Here is a 22,681-nt window from a genome sequence, read left to right as displayed (position 1 = left end):
ATTTTCTATTTTTGCCATCTTTGCTGTTGGTCTGCACTGCCGTGGTTCTGCCTCTGTGCTTTGGGTGCTTGCTGCACCTTTTATGCTTGCTGCGCTGTGGGTGCTTTCTGTGCATTGGGTGCGCTGAAGGTGCTGGTCCTAAATTGCTGCTTGCAGCTATATTTAATAATATGATTGTTATAATTAGCATTTCTTAAAGTCAGAATTAAAAATGGTTCAAAGCATTGAAAGTATTTGTCAGAGCCTGTGTCTTAATTTTGACATTAATTTTCGTTTTTACACCAGACATATCGGTTAAAAATACCAGTTATAGGTCTACTCAATCTTTAATAAACAGTATCGAGCCCTGAAAAACACATATCGGTCAATCTCTTTACAACCCAGTAACTTAGTTTTGGTAAACCATTCTCTGCAAGCATGTGAAAAAATAGGTAATTGAAATTTGGCTCCTCTTGTGATGTCATAAGGGGATCTTACCACCCCTTAATCTGCACTATCCAACCACCGCACACCTAACTTGTCAAATGTCTTAAAAACAAGCACCAGAGCAATGTTTGTGTTAACCGTGGTATAAGAGGATTAATTGACTCCTTAAAAGTATTGGAAAATAACTCTGCTTTGCGTTCTGTCGCATTACTACATTGGGTTTGCATTATTTTCGAATACGGCACGTTGTCAATTATTCCTTACTTAACAATTTTACAAAAAATCCAACACAATCTCAATAGTACAATTTGTACGTATTTTACGAGGTGGCTAATTTGTATAATTTTGTAAACGACCACATTCATAAGTTTTTGTAAGATTAGTTTTTTTCCCCTGTGACGTTAGGGTTATGATTCACTCAAATTCATATGAATCAGCCAACTTGTAAAATATGTACGAATTTCTGTATGATCAGTCTGAAAAAAATACAATAAACTTCTTTTATATACAACAAGTATTTTGTAATTTTGTGTAAAACACTTTAAAGTACAAAAAAAATGACACTGCAAATATAAATATATACTCTCTCTATATAAAATATACACATGAGAGGGTCTGCACTTATTTACCCGGTACTTTTATTTATATTAAGCAACACATGAGGAAAACAATAACCTTACTATTAACCGTAATTTTCTCTTAACATACCGTATTCTGACGCTTGAGATATTATCCTGAAATAAATTAAACCTTATTGTGCCATTTCTGATTTTAAAACCTTTTTCATATGTTATTATTTTCAGTACAGTAATCATAGACCACATTCCAGTCATTAAATATCTCTTTTCCATATTTTCCCCAAGACTTTTGAAATATAGTCCTCATCCAGATATCTTAAACAGCAGATTGCTCACACATGTAATAATGTCAGGGTGGGGTGTCTAACTTGCTCTGTCTAATTCTAGGTCCTGTTATGTAATTCTCGGGTATAAGGCCGACAATGAGGAGGTTGTTGGAAAACATGCATCTGTGTAGAAAATGCATTTATAAAATGGGTGGATGTACCGTATGTGGTGCCACAACTGTCCATCGAAGTCATGGCTATAAAGTTTTGATAGCAACAAAAAGGACATTCATAAAACAAACTAAACACAGGTTAGAAGATGACTTTATCTAAGGAAACTGAAGAAAGGGTGATGATGGTTAACAGCACACCAATCAAGTTCAAGTCTTGAACCAGAAACCTGTCTGACTACAAACATACAGTGCATACAGTGCAAACCAAATAGCATGCAATTCAACTACAGTATAGCCTATAAGGGGGACACCGCATTTAATGCCTATCTTAATATTTGTTTAAGTAACAAACCGGTTTAAAGGCGGATATTCACATGGTAGCTGACAGACAGTGATCAGATTTCTAATAATACTATTTACTCACTTTTTGCATTGTGTACCCATACTACATGGCCTCAGAGTATTTTACATTCAGCTAAGGTAAAGTCCTCGATTAATAGACCTGAAATATTTTGCATATTTTTTAATCTATTGCATTATATAAAATGATGCGATATACAGTATAAACATTTGAGACTTGCAGTCAGAGATGTCAATGATTTTGTAGTGTTTTAAAAAGAGTGATCTTTGTTTTTATGTCAATATTTATTTATAGTTGATCAGTATTTATTAGCAGGTGATTTGACTATTAGTAAACTTCATCAGGTGTATTTGAACACCTTTTTATGTCTTATGTATTTAATGAATAATTGTTTGCACACATTAAATTCTATTTACCTTTTTATTAACTGTAATTTTCTCTTAACATAGTGTATTCTGATGCTTAAAATATTTTCCCATTTCAAATTTTAAGTACAGTGATCATACCACAGACAACATTTTGAATCTTTTTAGCCATTTATTTATTAATTCATTTCAATAAATATATGTTGTACATACAGTCAGTCTCATTGTGCGCCCCTCTATACACATATTCAAAAATCAAGTAAAACTTTGGGGTGTATTGTTATGAGTGTTGATTCCAGTGGCCAGGAGATCTGAGAAAGGAAATAAACCTGTGTATTAAAAGACAGGTCAGCTGAACTGATATCTGTCTACGAGAGAGGGGGGAAACGTCAATGCCCTGAGCGTTCAAGACAGAACCAAAGCCTGGAATTCTGTAAGAGATCAGAGAAAAAATTCATGTATGAGAGACTGCACTTTATTTACAAACCTGCAAAAGGACACATTCAAATCAAATTCACTGTAAAAATGTGCTGTAACATAATGCTAAACTACTAAGTTGCCAGCAATCTACTGTTAATTCACAGTACTACCGTTAATGAACAGCTCTCCTATATTAAATGGTATGTTATGTTACCGTATTAATATTTGGGAAACCACTTGCCTTAAACCATTTAAGTTGCAAGGATGTACATTTCTACAGTATTTTACTGTTTGGTTGAAAACAGCATTTCCCTGTATAGATTCTTGCCATTTTTCAACAGCAGTTTATTACATTTGATTATTAAAAATATATGGGGAGAGTAATCCTACCACAAAAGCTTTCACTGTGACAGTACCCATTAGGTACAGATGTGAGGTATAATTATATACGTCTGAGGTACCAATATGCACTTTTTAGGTACAAAAGTGTACTTTTTAAAAGGATACCACCCAGTGACAGCATCTATACCTTTATTTCAGCATGTAGAGTGACATCACTACTACCAACGTTTGGACACAATTACTTAGTTTTTGTTATTACTATAATTAAAACCATTAAAACTATTCATCAAAACTATTCATGCAATAATTCACTGTAAAAATGTATGTAGAAATTACAGTATTACTGGGTATTACTGGCAACTAGCTGCCAGTTACTTACTGTAGATTTTACATTCATGTTATTTACTGGCAACAGTTTGTTTAATGTTAAATGAACATGAAACATTTTCAGTCTTTATCTTCTACAGTAAGTTACTGGCAACCGGATGCATAATTACAGAATTTTTTTTACAGTGAATGTAAAACATATCTGTAGGAATAACAGTATTGCTGGGAACTAGATGCCAGTAACTTACTGTAGATTTAACATTTATGTTATTTACTGGCAACAGTTTGTTTAAAGTTAAATGAACATGAAACATTTTCAGTCTTTATCTTCTACAGTAAGTTACTTGCAACCAGCTGCATAATTGCAGCATTTTTTTTACAGTGAATGTAAAACATATCTGTAGAAATTACAGTATTGCTGGCAACTAGCTGCCAGTAACTTACTGTAGATTTTACATTTATGTTATTTACTGGCAACAGTTTGTTTAAAGTTAAATGAACTTGAAACATTTTCAGTCTTTATCTTTTACAGTAAGTTACTGTCAATCAACTGCATAATGACAGCAATGTTTTACAGTGAACTTCATCAACTCATTTTTTAATGCAATGACCATATACATTTATATATTTTTAATTTTAGTAACTTGACTGTGACCAGCTTTATGAAGTGCATTCTGCGATACTTTCCAGAACACGTATTGGCTGCTTACAGTCTAATTCATATTTAATTTCAGGTTTGTAAAGGCTGTAAATTATAGGATGTATATTTTTTAAATAATAGGCACAAGCTTGAAAGGTTTGAAGGGACATGACAAGCGATTCAATGAAGTGCGTCCAAACTGAATGGAGTATTTAAATCCAACTCTTATTTTCGAATGAATAGAAATGTAATGGAAACCACAACAGGCTGAACCGGTCTGTGTTAATTATGAATGCTGGAAACACAGTCATAATTACCATCTGCTCCAATCTTGCCGTCGCTGTCATCATCGGCTGCTGCTAGGAAAGCCTTAGTCTCTTTATCAGTCAGTACGCGAGCACCAGCCGAGAACCGCTGCAAGAAAAACTTGAAACAGCACAACAAACAACATTACAGCCGGCTCTAACAACAACTGGTTTTCACAATCACCTCTTCAAGTAGGCTATAGACAAAAGTACAACACGCAGACACAGAATACAGTGTACAGCAACAGGGTATCCCTCTTAATTCCCTTTCAGTCTTTGAAAGCTTAGTTATTCAAGTGCATGTGCTAAACTGATCATGCATTGGCCAAATAAGAAACTGCTTTTTGATGAAAACATTTGGTTATCTCTTTTAAAAGAAATGCACAAGTTCTTACTTGAGTTCCTCCTCCTCAATAAATCCACTGGCATCGTTGTCCAGGATGTTAAAGATGTTCTTCACATCCTGAGGGCTTTTCTTTGTCATTCCACACAGCTGGAAGAACTTTTTGGGATTGAAGGAGTCTGGTGCTGTTATGATGAGAAGACGAAACATTCGATACGTTTTTATAAAACTGCACACATGATCAAAACAAACACCAGCACCCAAACTATGGAGAGACGGTGTCACCTACCTTGACAGTCCTTGAGCGCGTTTTGGATGCCATCAGCACAAAGGATAGATGAGAGAGACATGGTTCTGTGGATGCACGTTTTTTAATAATTAATAATCATTTTTTATGTCAACCGACTAATACCAAATTCATTTGCATATACAAATCAGATTTAGACTAAAATGAGGTCATCAAGAGTTGTCTCTTTTTTTAGATAAAATTGAACCCCTGCTTATCAAAATAATAAATAATTTCCCATCAGAGGATGTTATTAAGCAGTCAAACCCTGACCCACTAGATGACTATTTTTATTTTAAATACTATTAGTATGCCGTTAGCAAAAATTGACATGCATGCATGTATGCAGTTATAAATTAATCTTTAGTTAAAAATACACTCTTCAAATGCAATTTTTGTCCAAAAAAGGCATTTTACTTCGGTAGAAATGTTTCATATGCAAGCTCGCATATGCATTTACCAAACAGGTATGCAGTAATGCGGCATCAAAGAGCAAAGCCATCCGAGTCCGCATCCGATTTGGTCGGAAAGTGCGAGCCCTTACCTCGTTGAAGTTCTCCTGGCAGGTGAATGAAGAGAAGTAAGGCTGAGTGGTGAGTGCGAGTCGGTCCAGGTGCGATTTATATAGATTTGAATGCAGTGACAATGGGCAATTCTTAAGTTACCTGTCCGTGGATCAAATTCTAACTGGCAGGCCCAAGCTCAAATTACTTTGCTAACTAATTAACCTGTACTATTTATATCGGTTTGACTTCTATGTGTGTGTGTGTGTGGGCCAGCCCTCAGACATCTGTGACGCCCTTGTAAAAAGGCAAATTAAGTAATAAATGCTTTGCTGTCTCCTGTGCCACCGCATCACGGCCCTCCCTTCCTATATCATAATACAGACCTCACAAAACAACCCACATTCTCATTCATCTCTTTCATGCACATCCAATCCCTCTTTCAGGATCGCCTGTCTGTCTCTCTCCACTCCCTTTTTCCACATGCTTTACATGAGGTCATCCTAAATGCCTCATTATAATATTACATAAGTACTTAAACGTTTGCATTGGGAGGGGAAGTGGAAAAAACACCTGTCTTTATGTAAACTTTAATACACGGCAGGTTTTTTTATAAATCATCTTGTAATCTGGGTCAACATTTCTATTTTTTAAATTGTTTCTCTTGAATCAAACAGATGGGAACACATAATCCACTGCTCAGCAGATGCAAACTAATTCATAGGTATGGTTATAAACACCCGGCACACACGCACACTATGTCTGTATGCATTGTAGAGAACGTCGGGAAAGTTTATCCGTCTCATTTCATCCAACATAGGCAGGCAAACACCAGGATATCATTTGGGTGCTGATTCAGAGACGCAAGGTCACCTTTTGGGTAGCGCCCAACAGCAGCGGTTTAGCACGCTGTGATCAATGATTAAAATGCGTCTGCTAGATGCATGCATTATGAAAGAGGATGCAAAATGTTAATATTTTATAGATTCAAGTGGAGGAAAAAACATTTAAGCACTTAACTTGTTTTACCAAACTTACAATTAATTCAAAATCTTCTTTCATACTATGGAGTTAAAGGGATAGTTCACCCAAAAATGGAAAATCCTGTCATCATTTACTCACTCTCTTGTTATTTTAAAGTTTAATTCTGTTGAACACAAAAGAAGATATTTTGATAAATGACAGTTGACACTACCCATTGACTACCATAGTATTTGTTTTTCCAACTATGGAAGTCGATGGGTAGTGTCGACTATGTGATTAACATCATTTAACAAAATATCTTCTTTTGTGTTCAACAGAATAAAAACTCATTATGGTTTATAACAATATTAGGGTGAATAAATGATGACAGAATTTTCATTTTTGGGTGAACTATCCCTTTAAATGCAACATCCTTTATATTTGTATTAAAAAAAAAATAAAAGTATGATGTTATATTGATATTTTAAATTTTTTGCTTTTTTCGTTTTATAAATTACACAATATGAAGAAATCTAAATTGGTTTATGCTCAAATGCACATGCACATTTTTTGCAAAACCCTTAAAATATGATTTTAATATGATACTCTGGAATGTACTCTGTATTTATTTTTTTATTGGATTTATCAGCTTTTGATACAGTGGACCACAAAATACTGTTGAACAGATTGAAACAAGAGTTTGGTATTGTTGGGTCTGTTTTAAATTGTTTTTTCTCTTATTTGAGGGACAGAACATTTTCTGTATATGTGAATGCTATACTGTCTGAAGCCACTCCACTTATGTGTGGTGTTCCCCAGGGCTCTGTCTTAGGTCCACTTTTGTTTTTAATGTATATTAGCCCTCTGGGAAAATGAGCCATTTTATGAATGTGTCATATCATTTTAAAGCTGATTACTTACAGTTGTATTGCTTGTTTAATGATTGAGTTCCACAAACTCACAGACTTGTTGCATAGTATTTCTTGTGTAAAATCATTGTGGCTTGCTAGAAACTGTCTACAATTAAATTCTGAAAAGACTGAAGCCCTAATTGTTGCCCCAGATAGCAAAATCCTATTAATCCTCCAACACCTTGGTTCTCTGAGCTCATCTGTCCAGTCGAGCCTCAGAAATGTTGTCGTCTGGTTCGACCAATTAATGTCTTTGGATTACGATTCTAGACTTTTGGTCAGAAATTGTTTTTACCATCTAAGAAATATTGCAAAATTGAGTGCAATTTTATTGGACTCTGATCTTGAGATGCCTATCCACGCTTTTATTTCTTCACGTTTAGATTATTGTAATTGTCTTTTTACTTATTTCAACAAATCTGCTTTAAATCTTTCGAAATGCGGCGGCTAGGCTTTTAACAGGATCTGGCAGAAGGACACACATCACACCCATTTTATCCTCCCTACATTGGCTACCCATCAAATTTTGTATCGATTTTAAAATATTAGTCTTAACTTTTAAAGCTTTAAATGGTCAGTCTCCACAATACATCCCATGCTGATTTATTGCCCCGCTACTTCCTAGGCCGTGTCCTTCGGTCCTCCAGAGTCTTTTATCGATCCCAAAGACTAGTTATAAAACCCAGGGAGATAAAAGCAAGGTCAGCACACCTGCTAGTAAGTGTCACATTTACATGAAGACTGTGCTGGCTTGCATATTGCATTGCATTGCACATGTAGGTCAGCAGCACTTCTGACATGTTTTGGGACACTCCAGGTGTGGGATAACCCTACAAGATGCAGAGAAACTCAAGAGCCCATGGGTTGAGGACACCGGATCCAGAGGTGCTGCTTACCAGGCAGCGCTGATGCAATGGGCTATGATGATACCTCGCGTCCTATACGGTTACTGAGCGATCATTTATTCATTTACATTTGCTTACGTTCTTTGCATGCACACAGTTACACTACACTGAACTCTACAACCTTCAGCTTGGTACCTGTTGTGTATTCATTGCAAAATGATTCAAAATATGTCCTTATGAGAGACAAGTGTACATGGACAAAGGTACAATAATCTACTGCAATATTATTTTGCTGCAGAGAGTTATTTAGAGGTTGCTTTAGTTTCCCTATTTAGTGTTTACAATTATTTTAAAGCCAACCAGCATGTTTAAAAAAATTTGCCATAAGAATGACAATACTGGGAGTGCTAGCATTTCACTCATTGTAAAATAAGGACATCTAGTGGACAAGTGACAGGCTTGAGTCGGAGTCTGTCTGTCTGCCTGTCTATCTATCTATCTATATTTCTATATACACTGTAAAAAAGTTGATACAAGTTACCTGGTTGAGTTAATTTATAAAAAAAAAAACTTTTTTGAGTCAGCTAACATTTGTAAGTTGAATGAATTGTAATTTTAAAGCAACCATGTAACTAACTTTTTTAAGTTGAACCAACAAATCTTTTTTACAGTGCATCTATCTTAAATTTATGAATGACTAAAAAAACCCAAATCATTTAGGTTTTTAAATTGTGTTTATTAAATAATAAACAAACAGACATCTTAAATAATAATTTGCCAACAACTGTCAACAACAATTGGTAATGGTGGTGTATCTGATGATAGTGATGAATTTCCACGATGTGTTTTCTTATTAGTCCATTCTTATTAGAAACCTTTTGTATACAGCAAAATACATCCGATTTTGAACAAGAAAGGAAAATAAGTCGATATTGCAAAAGAATATTTATTCTTTTCCTATCGTCCGTTCCCGTAAAAGTGCATCAGATTTTACAGTAAGCAAAATTCATATTTAAGACAGGAGACACAACTGCTACATTCACAGTCATCATTTTTGACAGTGTGCTGCATGGGAGGAAACTTCTCATAAGCATCATGAGTATAAAAATTATTTATAGTAAGTTGAAAATGGGAGGTCTTGGGCAAAGTTGTTCCTTCAGAGCAAGAGGTGTTGTTGGTCGGAAGCTTTTTATGCCTTAACCAAGACAGCGAACTCTGTCAAAAGGAAAAGAAATAAAGCGTCAGATTTTGAATACGATTGCTGCAAGTTAACTTTACACTGCACTGAACTTAAACTTAAAAATACTTTAATTGGTAACACCTAAAAAAAAAGTTGTTTCAACTTCTATTTTTCCCCTTAAGTGACACTAAAGTTAAATTGGAAAAAATCTTAATTTTTTTAGGTGGTACTAATTGAAGTTGATTTTTTTAAGTTGATCCAACTGCAGTGTAAAAAGTGAAAGCTGTTGTACTTAAATCAATTCAATTAAAATGTTTCAATACAATTTTTTAAATTTAAGTTGAAAAACTTGAAGTAATTTGAGTCATTTTTTAATTTTATCCATATTTTACATTTCACAGTGTATTTTAGACACACTGTAGTAAAAATAACTGACTCATCAACTCCAATCTTGCCATCACCATCGGTATCTCCAGCCTTGAGGAAGGCCTTGGTCTCAGCATCAGTCAGTGCCCTGGCACCAGCCTTGAAGTTCTGCAGGAACAGTCTGTCAAACACAAATATAAAATTTATGAAGCTAGATATAATTATAAGCATCCCATATCATGTAATGCTACACTTATAAGAACAATTTTGCTTGACACTTGCCATAACAAGATTTAATTTAGTTCCTGTGACATCTGAGTACTGGTAGCAAGTGCATTGGGGATTTCAGTACAGTATTTATAGTATTATATAATGTAATATAGAATGCCAATGTATATACCAAATATACCATACAATACACTGCAAAAAAATAAAATAATTTCTTGCTTAGTATTTTTGTCTTGTTTTCAGTTACAAATATCTAAAAAATAAAAATAAATCAAGATGCATTTTCGTGATGAGAAAAATGATCTAAAAAACGTCAAAAAAATATACAATTTAAGTGAACTTGTGCAAAACAAGCAAAAAAATCTGCCAATGGGGTAAGACAATTTTTCTTAGAAAAGAAGTAAACTTATTTGAGGACTTTTTTCTTACCTCATTGGTTTTTCTTACCTCAAATTCACTTAAATTATTTATATTTTGTGTAAAAACCAGATTTATTTTCTTAGGTCACTTTGCTCATCAACTTGATGTAAGAATATTTAGATATTTCTACTGAAAACAAGACAAAAATACTAAGTAAAGAAAGAAAGAAAACAAATTCTTAGTATTTTTGTCTTGTTTTCAGTAAAAGTATCTAAAAATTCTTAAATGAAGATGCTCTTTCTTGATGGGCAAAACAACCCAAGAAATAAGTCTAGTTTTTAGACCAAAAATATCAAATTTAAGTGATTTTGTGCATAAAACATGCAAAAAAATCTGCCAATGGTGTAAGCAAATTTTTCTTGAGTTTAGTGTTTAATAAAAATAAGATTTTTGCTTACCCCATTGGCAGATTTTTATTTTTTTGTGCTTGTTTTATGCACAAAACTAGACTTATTTTCTTGGTTCGTTTTGCTCATCAAGAAAAGGAATTTAATTTAAGAATTTTTAGATATTTTTACTGAAAACAAGACAAAAATACTAAGAATTTTTATTCTTGAAAATCATTTTTTGCTGTATACCCCATTGGCAGATTTAAGTGAATTTGTGGATTAAAATATATTTTTTTATTTTTTGCATGTTTAATCCACAAATTCACTTAAATTAGACTTATTTTCTTAGGTTATTTTGCTCATCAAGAAAATGCATCTTGACTTGAGAATTTTTAGATATTTGTGCTTAAAACAAGACAAAAATACTAACTAAGAAAGTCATTTTTTGCAGTGTGTATATATAAAAAATGACGTTCTTACATTTCCTTGATGAGAAAAATAATCTAAAAAAAGGTCTAGTTTTTAGAAAAAAATATATATATATAAAATTGTAGTGAATTTGTGCAAAACAAGTTTTGAGGACTTTTTTTCTTACCCCTTTGGCAGACTTTTTTGTTTGTTATAAGCATAAATTCACTTAAATTGTATATTTTTTGTCCAAAAACCAGATTTGCTCATCATGAAAATACATCTTGATTTAATAAGTATTTTTAGATATTTGTACTGAAAACAAGACAAAAAATACTAAGCATTATAATTGCAAGTATTGCATTGTATTACAGCAGTTAGTCCTTCATTCATTTATGAACCACTGATTTTTGTATTTTATGAACGAATAGTGTTGAAAAGTATGAATAATGCTCGCTCTTACTTAAGCTCATCCTCCTCAATGAAGCCACTCTTGTCCTGATCAATGATTGCGAAAGCCTTCTTGACGTCATCGGCGGATTTGCCGGCCAGGCCGACCTTGGCAAAAAATGCCTTGTGGTTGAAGGAGTCAGCAGCTGTGTGTGAAATATATAAAACGGGTAAATATACACCCCACTTTAACAGACCCACTGCAGGTGTTAAATGACTTCGGGAATCTCACCCTTGCATGCCTCCAGTGCTGCAGTGATGTCAGCGTCGCTCAGGACTCCGGCGAATGCCATCTTTAGCTGAATGATAAAACAAATCGTATTAAAGTCATTTTATGCATGATTCAATACTGCGTGCATTATTACTAAGTCTGCAAAACTTGAAGTGCAGGCCCAACTGATCTCCTTTCTATCGATGTCTAACATGCAGTACATAAGCATACAATCATAACCTGAGCCCTTTCCTGTCATGCACTTGGTTTAGCCATAAAAGCACCGCAGATAGGGCACAGTGTGGATGTGAATTATGAGGACGTTAAATCCCAAAAGGTCCTCATGAGGTCCACTTTAAAAGAAATCAGCAGGCAAAGACAGTCCAAGGCAGATTTTTAAGATCAGATTCCACTTTCTGCTTGTACTGATCGCTCCACAATGAAATTCAGGATGAAGCTGTCCTTTCTGTCCATATAGACCGACTCAGTGTCCCAGTGTAAACTCACCTCTGTTGTCTTTCGGTGTTGAAGGTAGTGTGAGAAGACTCGAGCTGTGGACTGCAGTGCTCTTCGGGGCCCTGATCTCTTCCTTATATATCGTCGGTGACTCCAAATATGAATCGTAATGTAATAGACACCCCGGCCGGACGAGGGGCCAGATGACATGCGCCCAGTAGACACACTGTACTATATTTATCTTCCAAAATGATGATGCTTAAAAGGTGCGTTTGAGAAAAGTCCATCATATACTTCAATGCTAATAATATCCGCTGCTGATAGTGCATGGATCTGATCTTATGGTCATTCGCTTGGAAGGACTTCACCAAGGAACTTTGGGCACATGGGACTGTAGAATAGTCTCCTGCTTTTTGTACTGGGTATGGATTTTGGTTGCAGTCTGGTTATTGAAATTTATGTATAAAGTCTGGTTAGATATCTGTTGATGTGTAAACATGTATACCAAAACTTTTTGTGTGCTTAGTTGCATGATATTTTGAGCGAATTTGGAGAGCTAGAGTATGTCAATCTTTTAGCCATGTTAGATACTATTATAGTCAGTATATCATCATGTTTTGCTTCAGTTATTTTCTATGAAATGCATTGCAAAAGATTAAAGCAAACCTTTGTAAATAACTTAAGCTATTATTGTAAATGTTCAAATAAGTAATAAGTATAAAGTATAAGATCATATTATTTAGACCTGACACTGTATGCTGATTTTAAACAGCAGGTGGAAGCAGAGGGTTCTGCTCCGGTTCACTTGTGTATAGCCGGCTAACATGAAAATAAATAAAATGTAAAGCTGCTTTTCTTGTATTTTATCTGTGTTTCGTTTTTTAACATGAGAAATGTGGCTAGCTATCACTTTATTGCTTTCTTTCCTGTTGTAAGACGCTTTGGATAAAAGCACCCACTACTCTTGGTGCATTTCAAAACCATTATAGTTAGCAGGAGATTACTGACAGTGCATTGCCAAATGCTTTAATTAAATGACAGGCGGCGTAGGGCGTTTAACAGGTTTCGGAGGTCTAAACTTGGCCTGTGCTTTGTTCCCCTGCTCGATAAGCTATTCTGAGCATTTAGGAAGCTGCCATGGACTCTAATTGGGCATGCGAAAACTATCCCCTGCAAATCCTCTCCTGTGTATCTCAGCAAATCTCCTGGCCTTCCCTCGCCCAGCCACGTGCCAAGAGCGGCCACTTCCTACAGGACATCCCTGATTGTCGGTCCATTATCATGAGCGCATTCCCATCCATAGCGAAAAGAGTTGACTTCAAAGACTTATTACACCAAAACTATATTTATTCCTTGTTTTTCACTCTTCCCCATAAGTGCATTTGAGATTGTACATTTGCACAAGCCAATGGGCTCGAAAATAAAACATCCAACTAACACAAGCAATACCCCTATCCAGACGGCCGACTCACAAATGAGCGAACCGTCTAAATGTCTTTTATAAATAAGATATGCATATAAAAAAAGGTAAGCTGAGAAAGGTGTGAGCTGTCGTGAGTTCTGGTTCCTTGAATACAGAAGGGTCCTGGTCAGATGAAAATTTAAGCCTTTACAAGAGCAGCAAACTCTGTGAGGTGAAAAAAAGATGAGATTACCATTAGTTAAAGTAAACTCCTGCTATACACAATGTATTACCAGATTTTCTCAATGGCATAGAGGGCCAGAAGTTATAGAAGTTATAAAAAATCTAAAAAATAAAATATCAACATCATTTTATATGTTTTTTTTTTGTGCATAATAGTTATTGGGTACACTGTCAGAAAAACTGGTACAAAATGGTCCCTATCTGTCTCCGGGGTGTACACCATTGCAAAAGTATACCTTTTCACCTAAAGAGTGCATTATGTACATTTTACACTGCAAACATTGCAAAAAATTATTTTTAAGAAAAACAAATTCATAGTATTTTTGTCTTGTTTTCAGTAAAAATATCTAAAAAAAATTGTTAAATTAAGATGCTTTTTCTTGATGAGCAAAATGACCCAAGAAAATAACTTTAGTTTTAAGACCAAAAATATTACATTTAAGTGATTTTGTGCATAAAACAAGCAAAAAAATCTGCCAATTGGGTAAGCAAATTTTTCTTGAATTTTTTATTTATTTAGTTTTTAAGAAAACTGTTCACGATTTTTTTTCTTACCCCATTGGCAGATTGCTTGTTTTATCCACCAATTCACTTAAATTTGATACATTTTGTCTAAAAACTAGACTTATTCTTTTACATCTTAATTTAAGAATTTTTTGATATTTTTTTCTAAAAACAAGACAAAAATACTAAGATTTTTTTCTTGAAAATAATTTTTTTGCAGTGAAAAAACGTACTTTCTTACTTAATATTTTTGTCTTGTTTTCAATAGAAACATCTAAAAAATGAATTTTCTTGATGAGCAAAATGATCTACAGTAAGACAATAAATCTAGTATTTAGGAAAAATATAAACTTTTGAGTAAATTTGTGCTTAAAACAAGCAACAAAAAATCTGGAACTTCTTGAAAAATCTTGAAATTCAATAAAAATCTTGATGCAAAATGACATAAGAAAATGTATCTAGTTTTTAGACAAAAAAATATTAAATTTAAGTGAATTTGTGCTTAAAACAGAATAAAATCTGCCAGTGAGGTAAGAATTATTTCAATAATTTGTCAATAAGTTTTCAAAGTTTTTTTTTTATTATTATTATTATTTTGCTTGTTTTAAGCACAAAAAAAACACTTCAATAGTATTTTTTGTCTAAAAACTAAACTTATTTTATCAGGCCATTTTGCTCATCATAAAAAGCATCTTTATTAAATAATTTTTCGATATTTCTACTGAAAGCAAGACAAAAATACTAAAAAAAGAAAGTAATTTTTTGCAGTGCATACACATCTATACCTAAATGGTACATACACTGTATAACATTTTGCAACTGGTTGGCAGTAACTCACTGTAGAAGATAAAGACCGAAAATGTTTCATGTTCATAACCTTGAACGAACTGTTGCCAGTAAATAACATACCGTAAATGTAAAATCTACAGTAAGTTACTGGCAGCTAGTTGCCAGTAATACCCAGTAATACTGTAATTTCTACAGAATTTTTTTACATCCTTATATAAATTTTTTTTCTGACAATGTATAAAAGCAATGAAACAACACTAGCCTTTATACAAGTATGAACCATACAGTATGAAGCTAGATTTACATTTTTTTTAAAGGGCAGGATGCCACATTACTTTTAAATAAGTGTTATTTCTGTAAGCCAAAAAATTTACATTTAACATAGTTACACTGTAAAAAATAGCTGTAATTATGCAGCTGGTTGCCAGTAACTTACTGTAGAAGATTAAGACTGAAAATGTTTTATGTTAAACCTGTTGCCAGTAAATAACATAACTGTAAAATCTACAGTAAGTTACTGGCAGCCAGTTGCCAGTAATATCCAGTAATACTGTAATTTCTACAGAAATTTTTTACAGTGTACTATTTGTTTTCCTATGTTAATATGCTATGTCAAGGTTATTCAAATTTTACCCTGGAGGTGCAGAGCAACGCAGAGTTCAGCTCCAACCCTGATCAAACACACCTGCAAGCTAATCCAGGTCCTCATGATCACTAGACAATCACAGGTGGGTACGTTTGATTAGGGTTGGAGCCTAACTCTGCAGTGCTCCGGCCCTCCAGGGTAAGATTTGAATAACCCCTATGTGACTGTATAATTGCCCATATAGTACATTTTATCAATATGATCATATTATGAATAAACTGTATGATGTTTAAAGCCAAGACATTGGGACATATTTGACTTTCATAAATAAAACTTCACTATGGTAAAAGTGTGACAATGATCTGTGATCATCCTTACTGCAGCACACTACCACTCAATTCTGCAGTATTGTTGACAACAACTTCCAACAGTATTGTTGGCATCACTTCTGGAAATGCATCAAAATGTAATTTCTTATGTACCTTCAGCTCCAATTTTGCCGTCACCATCACTGTCACCAGCGGCGAGGAAGGCCTTGGTCTCTTTGTCGGTCAGAGCCCTGGCACCAGACTTGAAGTTCTGAAGAAACAGTTTAAACAAAGAGTAAAGTCATGTGACTCATGTGACAAGTTTGGGTTTTTGATGCTGAATGTATATGATCGAAAAGGAGTCTCACTTCAGCTCATCCTCCTCAATGAAGCCGCTGTTGTCCTGGTCAATGATGCCAAAAGCCTTCTTGACATCATCGGCGGACTTGGCGGAAAGGCCGACCTTGGCGAAGAAGGCCTTGTAGTCGAAGGAGTCAGCAGCTGTGTGGATGAAGGACATTTACATTTATTTCAATGGTTTTAAAGTCATTATAGTTAGCGAAAGTTTAATTTATATGTCATTAGATCAAAAGATGACACATAAACCACACTGCAAAAAATTATTTTCAATAAAGAGAAGTATTTTTGTCTTGTTTTTAGTAAAAATATCTAAAAAAAAATTAAAATTAAGATGAAAAAATCTGTCAATGGGGTTAGCAAAAAATCTTGAAAATTTTTCTTAAACACTACATTCAAGAAAAATTCAAGAAAAATGTTCTTACCTCATTGGCTGATTTTTTTTTTTTTTTTTTTTTTGCTTGTTTTATGCACAAAATCACTTAAATTTGATATTTTTGGTCTAAAAACTAAACTTTTTTTCTTGGGTCGTTTTGCACATCAAGAAAAAGCATCTTGATTTAAGAGTTTTTAGATATTTGTATTGAAAACAAGACAAAATACTAAGTAACAAAGTCATTTTTGCAGTTTGTGTTAACTGTTTTGTACATTAAATCATCCTACATAATAATATATTACATTGTGTGAAAATATAACTTTAATATCTTTAAGATTCTGTCAAAGATGCTGAATGAATGCAATGATGCTCCTAATCTCAGGTTTACATAATAAGAGTTTAACCTGGTTTGAATAACAGATTGACTTCTGATCTGTGAAGTATAACCATATAATGCATTTGATGGTTAAAATGCTTACAGTAAAAACATAAAATATTACATGGATCTTACCTGAGCAGGCAGCAAGAGCTGCATCCACATCAGCGGCAGCGAGCAAGGAAGCGACGGCCATCTTTACTGGTTCTGATGAAGCTGCAAAATAGTTGAGATCCATCAAATTCAATACACTTAATTTATGCAATGTGACACAAAAAATCTGCATGTCCGCTAAACATCTTAACATGGACTGTGCTGTCAATCAATTTTTTAAGCATTTGATCTTTAAAAATCAGTATCTGAATTTCATCTTCATGAATGAGCGGGTGAAAGATTCCAGCACATGTTGACAGAAGTAAAACCCTAAGTATGTTTCATTCAAACAACTAGTTATCCTCAGTGGTAGGCCATTGACAATTCATCTCCAAAGTTCTTCAGCGGCCCAATGCACCCGAGCATCCCCAGTATATAACATATTCCAAAGTATGATACGACGATGCCTTTTCATAATGTAATAACATGTTGGCGACACTCTGTAGTTGACTTCATCCACATCCACTCACCTTGCGCTTGACTTAGGCGAGTGAAAACCGAAGGAGTTAGTCGAGGTGTGACCGAGGCTTCTGTGTGTCCCTGCTTATATACCCTCAGCCTCACCATTTACAGGAATTTAATGCCCAGTAACAGATACCTCATGTAGGACTAGCTTAGGTTGAAAAAATGTGTCCAGTAGTCAAGTTAGGCTATTTTTAGTCCCACAAATGATGTTTAGACCCATGTGTGGGACCCTATAGACATCTCACGAGGCCCTCCTCTCAGAGCAAGAGCTCGGGTGAACCGACCGTTCACACCTTATCCTACGACTCGACATTTTGGAAGACCCCCATGTGTTTGCTTCCACTAACTCTTAATTTAAAAGCACAAGTTTTGATTGCCATGAGTGATAAGTGGTATCATTTATATATGTTTGATTGGGTGAGTCTGGTTTCTTTTCCAGGTAAGAAACTTTGGACGAGAGCTGTGCCGTAAAGCACGCCTCAAAGCTGTAAATCATGTCATTGAGAGATAACTATAATTCATGAGTATTTATGGCATACGTTGAATAGGTATACTGAGAATGTGAATAGTGATGGTGAATTTTTACAGAATAAACATGTTTTTAGCTATGAACCTTCATAACACTCTACATATGACATAGATAAAAATAAGCTTAACTGAGCCATTCAGTCAAAATTTCTTTCTACACTCAGAAACCTTTGAAAAATCTTGAAATTCAAGAAAAATGTTCACGCGCAAAATGACCTAAGTAAATAAGTCTAGTTTTTAGACAAAAAATATACAATTTAAGTGCATTTGTGCTTAAAACAACCACAAAAAAATCTAAAACTCCTAAAAAATCTTGAAATTCAAAAAAATGTTCATGCGCAAAATGACCTATGTAAATAAGTCTATTAGTACCAAATGCATACACATCTACTTAAATGGTACATATAAGGATACGTAACCTTATATCCTTATATGCAGAATACTTATTTACAGGATATATGATATATAATTTTTAACCATTTTTTCACTGCAAAAAATACTTTCTTACTTAGTATTTTTGTCTTGTTTTCAGTAAAAAAAATTCTTATTCCATTGGCAGATTATTTTGTTTGTTTTCAGCACAAATTTACTTAAATTGTATATTTTTTGTCTAAAAACTAGACTTATTTTCTTTGGTCATTTTGCTCATCAAGAAAATACATCTTAATTTAAGAATTTTTAGATATTTTTCAAGAAAAAATTCTTAGTATTTTTGTCTTGTTTTCAGTAAAAAATATCAAAACATTCTTAAATTAAGATGCTTTTTCTTGATGAGCAAAACGACCCAAGAAAATAAGTCTAGTTTTTAGATCAAAAAAATCAAATTTAAGTGATTTTGTGCATAAAACAAGCAAAAAAATCTGCCAATTGGGTAAGCAAATGTTTCTTGAATTTTTCTTGTTTTAGTGTGGCAGATTTTTTTGCTTGTTTTATGCACAAATTCACTTAAATTTGATATTTTTGGTCTAAAAACTAGACTTATTTTTGGGGTGTTTTTGCTCATCAAGAAAAAGCATCTTAATTTAAGAATTTTTAGATATTTTTACTAAAAACAAGACAAAAATATAAGATTTTTTTTCTCGAAAAGAATTTTTTGCAGTGTATAATCTTTTACATCTTTATTTAACATTTAACTACAAAAACCTTTATGAAACAAATGTAAAGGTTTTTATATAGCCAAAATAAACACTGGATACAGTATTACTGACAGTAAATATAATATTTATGTTTATGATGTGAATTTAAATTGATGTTATTTACTGGCAACAGTTTGTTCAAAGATAAATGAACATTAAATATTACAAAGACTTTACAGAAAAAAAATATAAAAAGTACAGCATTATGCAAAGCACGTTTTTGGGAACCCAAATGAAAAACTGAAAAGGTTGATCAGGATATTTGGTTCCCAGAATGCTTTGCATTAGGCTGTTTTTATCTTTTTTTCTGTAAAGACAAAGACTTGTTAATGTTTTATGTTCATTTTTCTTTAAACAAACTGTACTGAAAAATCCAGCAAAGACCAGCATAACTAGTAGCTGGTTTTAGCTGGTTTAAGGTGGCAGTTGCTGGTCTCAGCTGGTCCTCCCAGCCTGGCAAAGCTGGTCAAGCTGGTGGGTCAGCTGGTCTTCCAGTATGACCAGCTAAGTCCAGCTAGACAAGCTTAAAAAGTGACCAAAACACCCACTAGACCAGCTTGCTACACCAGCAATACCAGCGACCAGCTCATGCTGGTCTTAGCTGGATCCCTCAGTAGGGAAATTAGATCAATATAAATCTACAGTAAGTTACTGGCAAACTGCCGCATAACTACAACCATTTTTTTACAGTGAAGGTTCATCGTTTACAACCACCTTTACTTGTAACATTGATTGTCTTTCAACGATGCAAAAGTATATTTTCCTTTTTAAACGTTTTGCTTTCTTTGTTGTTGTTATTTGTTGTTTTTTCTTTGTAGTGTTGCTTTTCAACACTTCGATACAAAAGACCACACTAAGCAATGGTTGGTAGAAGTGTTACTTGACTTTTATTTAGCAGTTTCATGATCATCAGAAGCCAATTTTGATGTTTATTTTTAATCCCAAACAAGATTTAAACAATTACAAGGACTTTTTTTCTCCAGACCTTCATAAGCAGCTCACATCAAAAAGCAACACATGGAAGATATATGCAAAATTAATAAGACAGAAAAATGAAATGAATCCAGATGGAAGTTCAGGCCACGTTTTCATTTCAGCAAGGCGCAGAATTCTGTAAAATTGACAAAGAGAGAGAGAGAGAGAGAGAGAGAGAGAGAGAGAGAGAGAGAGAGAGAGAGAGAGAGAGAGAGATTCAGAACTGTGCCTCATTCCATTACTTCGTATCTATGGCATAAATATCAAAGAGTCAAACATCCAGAATGAAAGATGTGTTAATTTGACTGGAAGAGGAAGGAAGAGAATTCCCATTGGAGAATACCCATCAGAGAATTCCGGATCTGTATGTGTTTAAATGACTGGAAATTGGTGTAAATCTCAAATGTACCGCTGATTAATCCCTCAGGTTAAACAAGAGCCGAACAGTTAAAGAGGGACCTATGGTTTCTATAGGAGTAGAGTCCCCAAAGACCAATTTCGGAAGGACTTGTTGCTGATTTGGCTTTACCTTCCATCCCGATTTTGCCATCTCCATCACAGTCTCCAGCTGCCAGGAGAGCGTTGGTCTCTGCCTCGGTGAGCTCTCGGGCCCCTGAGCAGAAGTTCTGGAGGAAGCGTCTGGAGACACAAAACAAAGAGCGGTATCAGACGAATGAATGATGGTTCCCTTCATGATACGTTTCACTTCAAAAAGGTTTTACTTGGTTTGAGTCTTACTTCAGCTCCTCTTTTTCAATAAATCCACTCTTGTCTTGGTCCAGAGTCTTGAAAACCTTCTCCCCATCTGAACAGGCTTTACCCATCAGTCCAACTTGGTCAAAGAAAGACTTGTAGTTGAAACTTCCGGGAGCTAAAAATCAACAGATATGACCAAACAAATAATGAAAAATACCTATGTTTTGATTTGTCATAATAATAGTTGCATAAACATTACTGCATTTATGCTAAATCTATAGTATTCCCAAATAGATTTGTATCAAATTGTACATGCGATGGCAAGTGTTTGAATAAAAATATTGATATTTGCATTTGGCTTGACGTTGTGCGTGTGCCTACTGCGCCTAGTTGAGCATCATCTTATGGAAAAAATACTTAAGCACGATTATTATGTGAAATTTGCATGTCTGGTGCTCATGTGTGGCCTTGGATGCTTGGCACAAACACACTGGTATCCTGGTGGCAACGTTCCCCAGCTCAATGGCTGCCTGGATACCTGGAGCTACTCATCCCCGATGCACAGGCCTATGGGAGTCTCTCTGCCGGCAGAGATGTGTCTATGCTGTTGTTGTGCATTCGTATGCACATATGAATGAGTCCAGCAAAGATGAATGTAAATGTAATGCGTTAATGATAATGAGTGATTCAGTGTGTGCAGCCATATCACTCACCTTGGCAAGCCTGGACGGCTGCTGTGATGTCGTCTTTTTTCAGTAATCCTGCAAGTGCCATGATTTTTCCCTACTAAACGCTAGAAATACAGATTAAAATCAATAGAGGTGCACAAAAACACAAGACCACACATTTTATATCTTGCATATTTTAACAGCAAACAGAGCACATTTGATAACGTCCACCAACTTTTCTCTCAATGTTGTTATACAGATACATGTTATAGCATCAGGTTAAACATATGCATTTCAAAGTAAACCTCATAGTACTTCCTCAACTGAGAAACGACTGCGAGGTAATGAAAAATGCAATTTCGACAATAAAAATTTAAATCTGACAACAACAGCATACAGGTATAAGTGTTTACATGTTAATAAAACAGGCACTGACCTTCTAGCCCGCTTGTAAAAGTTGATGCGTGACCGGAGCCCGTCCTCAGCCGTATCCTCTGGAACAATGAAGACACAGAGACCCTCTCCTTCACTTCTGTGATCAAAAGTGCACAGAGATGGTCACGGTGGTTCCCCTTAAACCCAAGGAGGCCTTCCTTAGCACAAAACACCTCCCTCCTCATTAGTTAATAATATCTGACAGCTATTGGTTTGAAAGGATGAGATTTTTGCATATACTCACGGAGGACTCAGGTGAGCTCGGAGGTCATTGGCTCTGAGGTACCACTGGGACATCTATTGATGCTGGCAGGATGCAAACATCACTCTGCTTTTGTTCTCACTTGTGTAGGAGAGATAAAAACGCCATAATTACATCACAAAGAAATATCACACTGTAAAACAAACTGCTGTTAAAAACAGAAAGATTCTACAGGAAAATCCTGTTTTATACCAAAACAGTAAAATACTGTAAAAAATGTACTGCATTCTAAACTTAAGGCAACTGGTTTCCCAAAATAATTGAGTTAGGTTCCAGGGTATTAATATGGTAACCTACCGTTAAATACTGTATAGGGGAGC

At 34.7% G+C, this 22,681-nt stretch overlaps 4 protein-coding genes across 5 annotated transcripts; all 4 read right to left on the bottom strand.

Moving 5' to 3' along the window:
- Nucleotides 1-1,248: 1,248 nt before the first annotated feature.
- Nucleotides 1,249-5,743, bottom strand: pvalb8 (parvalbumin 8). The gene is made up of 5 exons (XM_073856836.1): nucleotides 5,377-5,743; nucleotides 4,836-4,900; nucleotides 4,603-4,731; nucleotides 4,216-4,329; nucleotides 1,249-2,600 (listed from the first exon to the last, which is right to left on the bottom strand). The coding sequence occupies exons 2-5, from the start codon at nucleotides 4,894-4,896 to the stop codon at nucleotides 2,575-2,577; spliced, it is 330 nt and encodes a 109-aa protein (XP_073712937.1). The 5' UTR covers nucleotides 4,897-4,900; nucleotides 5,377-5,743; the 3' UTR covers nucleotides 1,249-2,574.
- A 3,026-nt stretch (nucleotides 5,744-8,769) lies between these two features.
- Nucleotides 8,770-12,327, bottom strand: pvalb4 (parvalbumin 4). The gene is made up of 5 exons (XM_073856834.1): nucleotides 12,154-12,327; nucleotides 11,668-11,734; nucleotides 11,449-11,581; nucleotides 9,673-9,781; nucleotides 8,770-9,270 (listed from the first exon to the last, which is right to left on the bottom strand). The coding sequence occupies exons 1-5, from the start codon at nucleotides 12,310-12,312 to the stop codon at nucleotides 9,244-9,246; spliced, it is 495 nt and encodes a 164-aa protein (XP_073712935.1). The 5' UTR covers nucleotides 12,313-12,327; the 3' UTR covers nucleotides 8,770-9,243.
- Nucleotides 12,328-13,428: 1,101 nt separating this feature from the next.
- pvalb1 (parvalbumin 1) lies at nucleotides 13,429-17,798 on the bottom strand. Its single transcript, XM_073856835.1, has 5 exons — nucleotides 17,667-17,798; nucleotides 17,179-17,259; nucleotides 16,305-16,435; nucleotides 16,109-16,220; nucleotides 13,429-13,729 (listed from the first exon to the last, which is right to left on the bottom strand). The coding sequence occupies exons 1-5, from the start codon at nucleotides 17,761-17,763 to the stop codon at nucleotides 13,704-13,706; spliced, it is 447 nt and encodes a 148-aa protein (XP_073712936.1). The 5' UTR covers nucleotides 17,764-17,798; the 3' UTR covers nucleotides 13,429-13,703.
- A 2,390-nt stretch (nucleotides 17,799-20,188) lies between these two features.
- On the bottom strand, nucleotides 20,189-22,464 carry pvalb5 (parvalbumin 5). Of its 2 annotated transcripts, XM_055184549.2 has the most exons (6): nucleotides 22,344-22,464; nucleotides 22,101-22,196; nucleotides 21,710-21,789; nucleotides 21,039-21,171; nucleotides 20,830-20,939; nucleotides 20,189-20,436 (listed from the first exon to the last, which is right to left on the bottom strand). In XM_055184549.2, exons 3-6 carry the CDS (start codon nucleotides 21,768-21,770, stop codon nucleotides 20,414-20,416), a joined length of 327 nt encoding a protein of 108 aa, XP_055040524.1. In that variant the 5' UTR covers nucleotides 21,771-21,789; nucleotides 22,101-22,196; nucleotides 22,344-22,464; the 3' UTR covers nucleotides 20,189-20,413. The 2 variants fall into 2 exon arrangements, with proteins under 2 accessions (XP_055040524.1, XP_055040532.1); XM_055184557.2 differs by lacking the exon at nucleotides 22,344-22,464 and having other exon boundaries at nucleotides 21,710-21,779; nucleotides 22,101-22,199.
- Between the last annotated feature and the right edge of the window lie 217 nt (nucleotides 22,465-22,681).

The sequence above is a fragment of the Misgurnus anguillicaudatus genome, chromosome 19 (genome assembly GCF_027580225.2).
Source record: "Misgurnus anguillicaudatus chromosome 19, ASM2758022v2, whole genome shotgun sequence".
NCBI classification, from domain to species: Eukaryota; Metazoa; Chordata; class Actinopteri; order Cypriniformes; family Cobitidae; genus Misgurnus; species Misgurnus anguillicaudatus.
Note: the sequence above shows the minus strand (reverse complement) of the source record. Positions and strands in the feature narration are given on the sequence as shown.

Excerpts from the sequence above, each read along its gene's own strand:
- pvalb8 (XM_073856836.1), bottom strand. The coding sequence starts at position 4,896 with ATGTCTCTCTCATCTATCCTTTGTGCTGATGGCATCCAAAACGCGCTC. Across the intron at positions 4,732-4,835 it reads CGCGCTCAAGGACTGTCAAG|CACCAGACTCCTTCAATCCC; the intron begins GTAGGTGACACC and ends TCATCATAACAG. Across the intron at positions 2,601-4,215 it reads CGGCAAGATTGGAGCAGATG|AATTCCAGGCTTTGGTTCTG; the intron begins GTAATTATGACT and ends GATCTCTTACAG.
- pvalb4 (XM_073856834.1), bottom strand. The coding sequence starts at position 12,312 with ATGTCATCTGGCCCCTCGTCCGGCCGGGGTGTCTATTACATTACGATT. Across the intron at positions 11,582-11,667 it reads AGCACTGGAGGCATGCAAGG|CTGCTGACTCCTTCAACCAC; the intron begins GTGAGATTCCCG and ends TTTCACACACAG. Across the intron at positions 9,782-11,448 it reads ATTGAGGAGGATGAGCTTAA|ACTGTTCCTGCAGAACTTCA; the intron begins GTAAGAGCGAGC and ends TGTGTTTGACAG.
- pvalb1 (XM_073856835.1), bottom strand. The coding sequence starts at position 17,763 with ATGGTGAGGCTGAGGGTATATAAGCAGGGACACACAGAAGCCTCGGTC. Across the intron at positions 17,260-17,666 it reads TCGCCTAAGTCAAGCGCAAG|CTTCATCAGAACCAGTAAAG; the intron begins GTGAGTGGATGT and ends ACTATTTTGCAG. Across the intron at positions 16,436-17,178 it reads AGCTCTTGCTGCCTGCTCAG|CTGCTGACTCCTTCGACTAC; the intron begins GTAAGATCCATG and ends TCATCCACACAG.
- pvalb5 (XM_055184549.2), bottom strand. The coding sequence starts at position 21,770 with ATGGCACTTGCAGGATTACTGAAAAAAGACGACATCACAGCAGCCGTC. Across the intron at positions 20,940-21,038 it reads ATTGAAAAAGAGGAGCTGAA|ACGCTTCCTCCAGAACTTCT; the intron begins GTAAGACTCAAA and ends TTGTGTCTCCAG. Across the intron at positions 20,437-20,829 it reads TGGCAAAATCGGGATGGAAG|AATTCTGCGCCTTGCTGAAA; the intron begins GTAAAGCCAAAT and ends TCAATTTTACAG.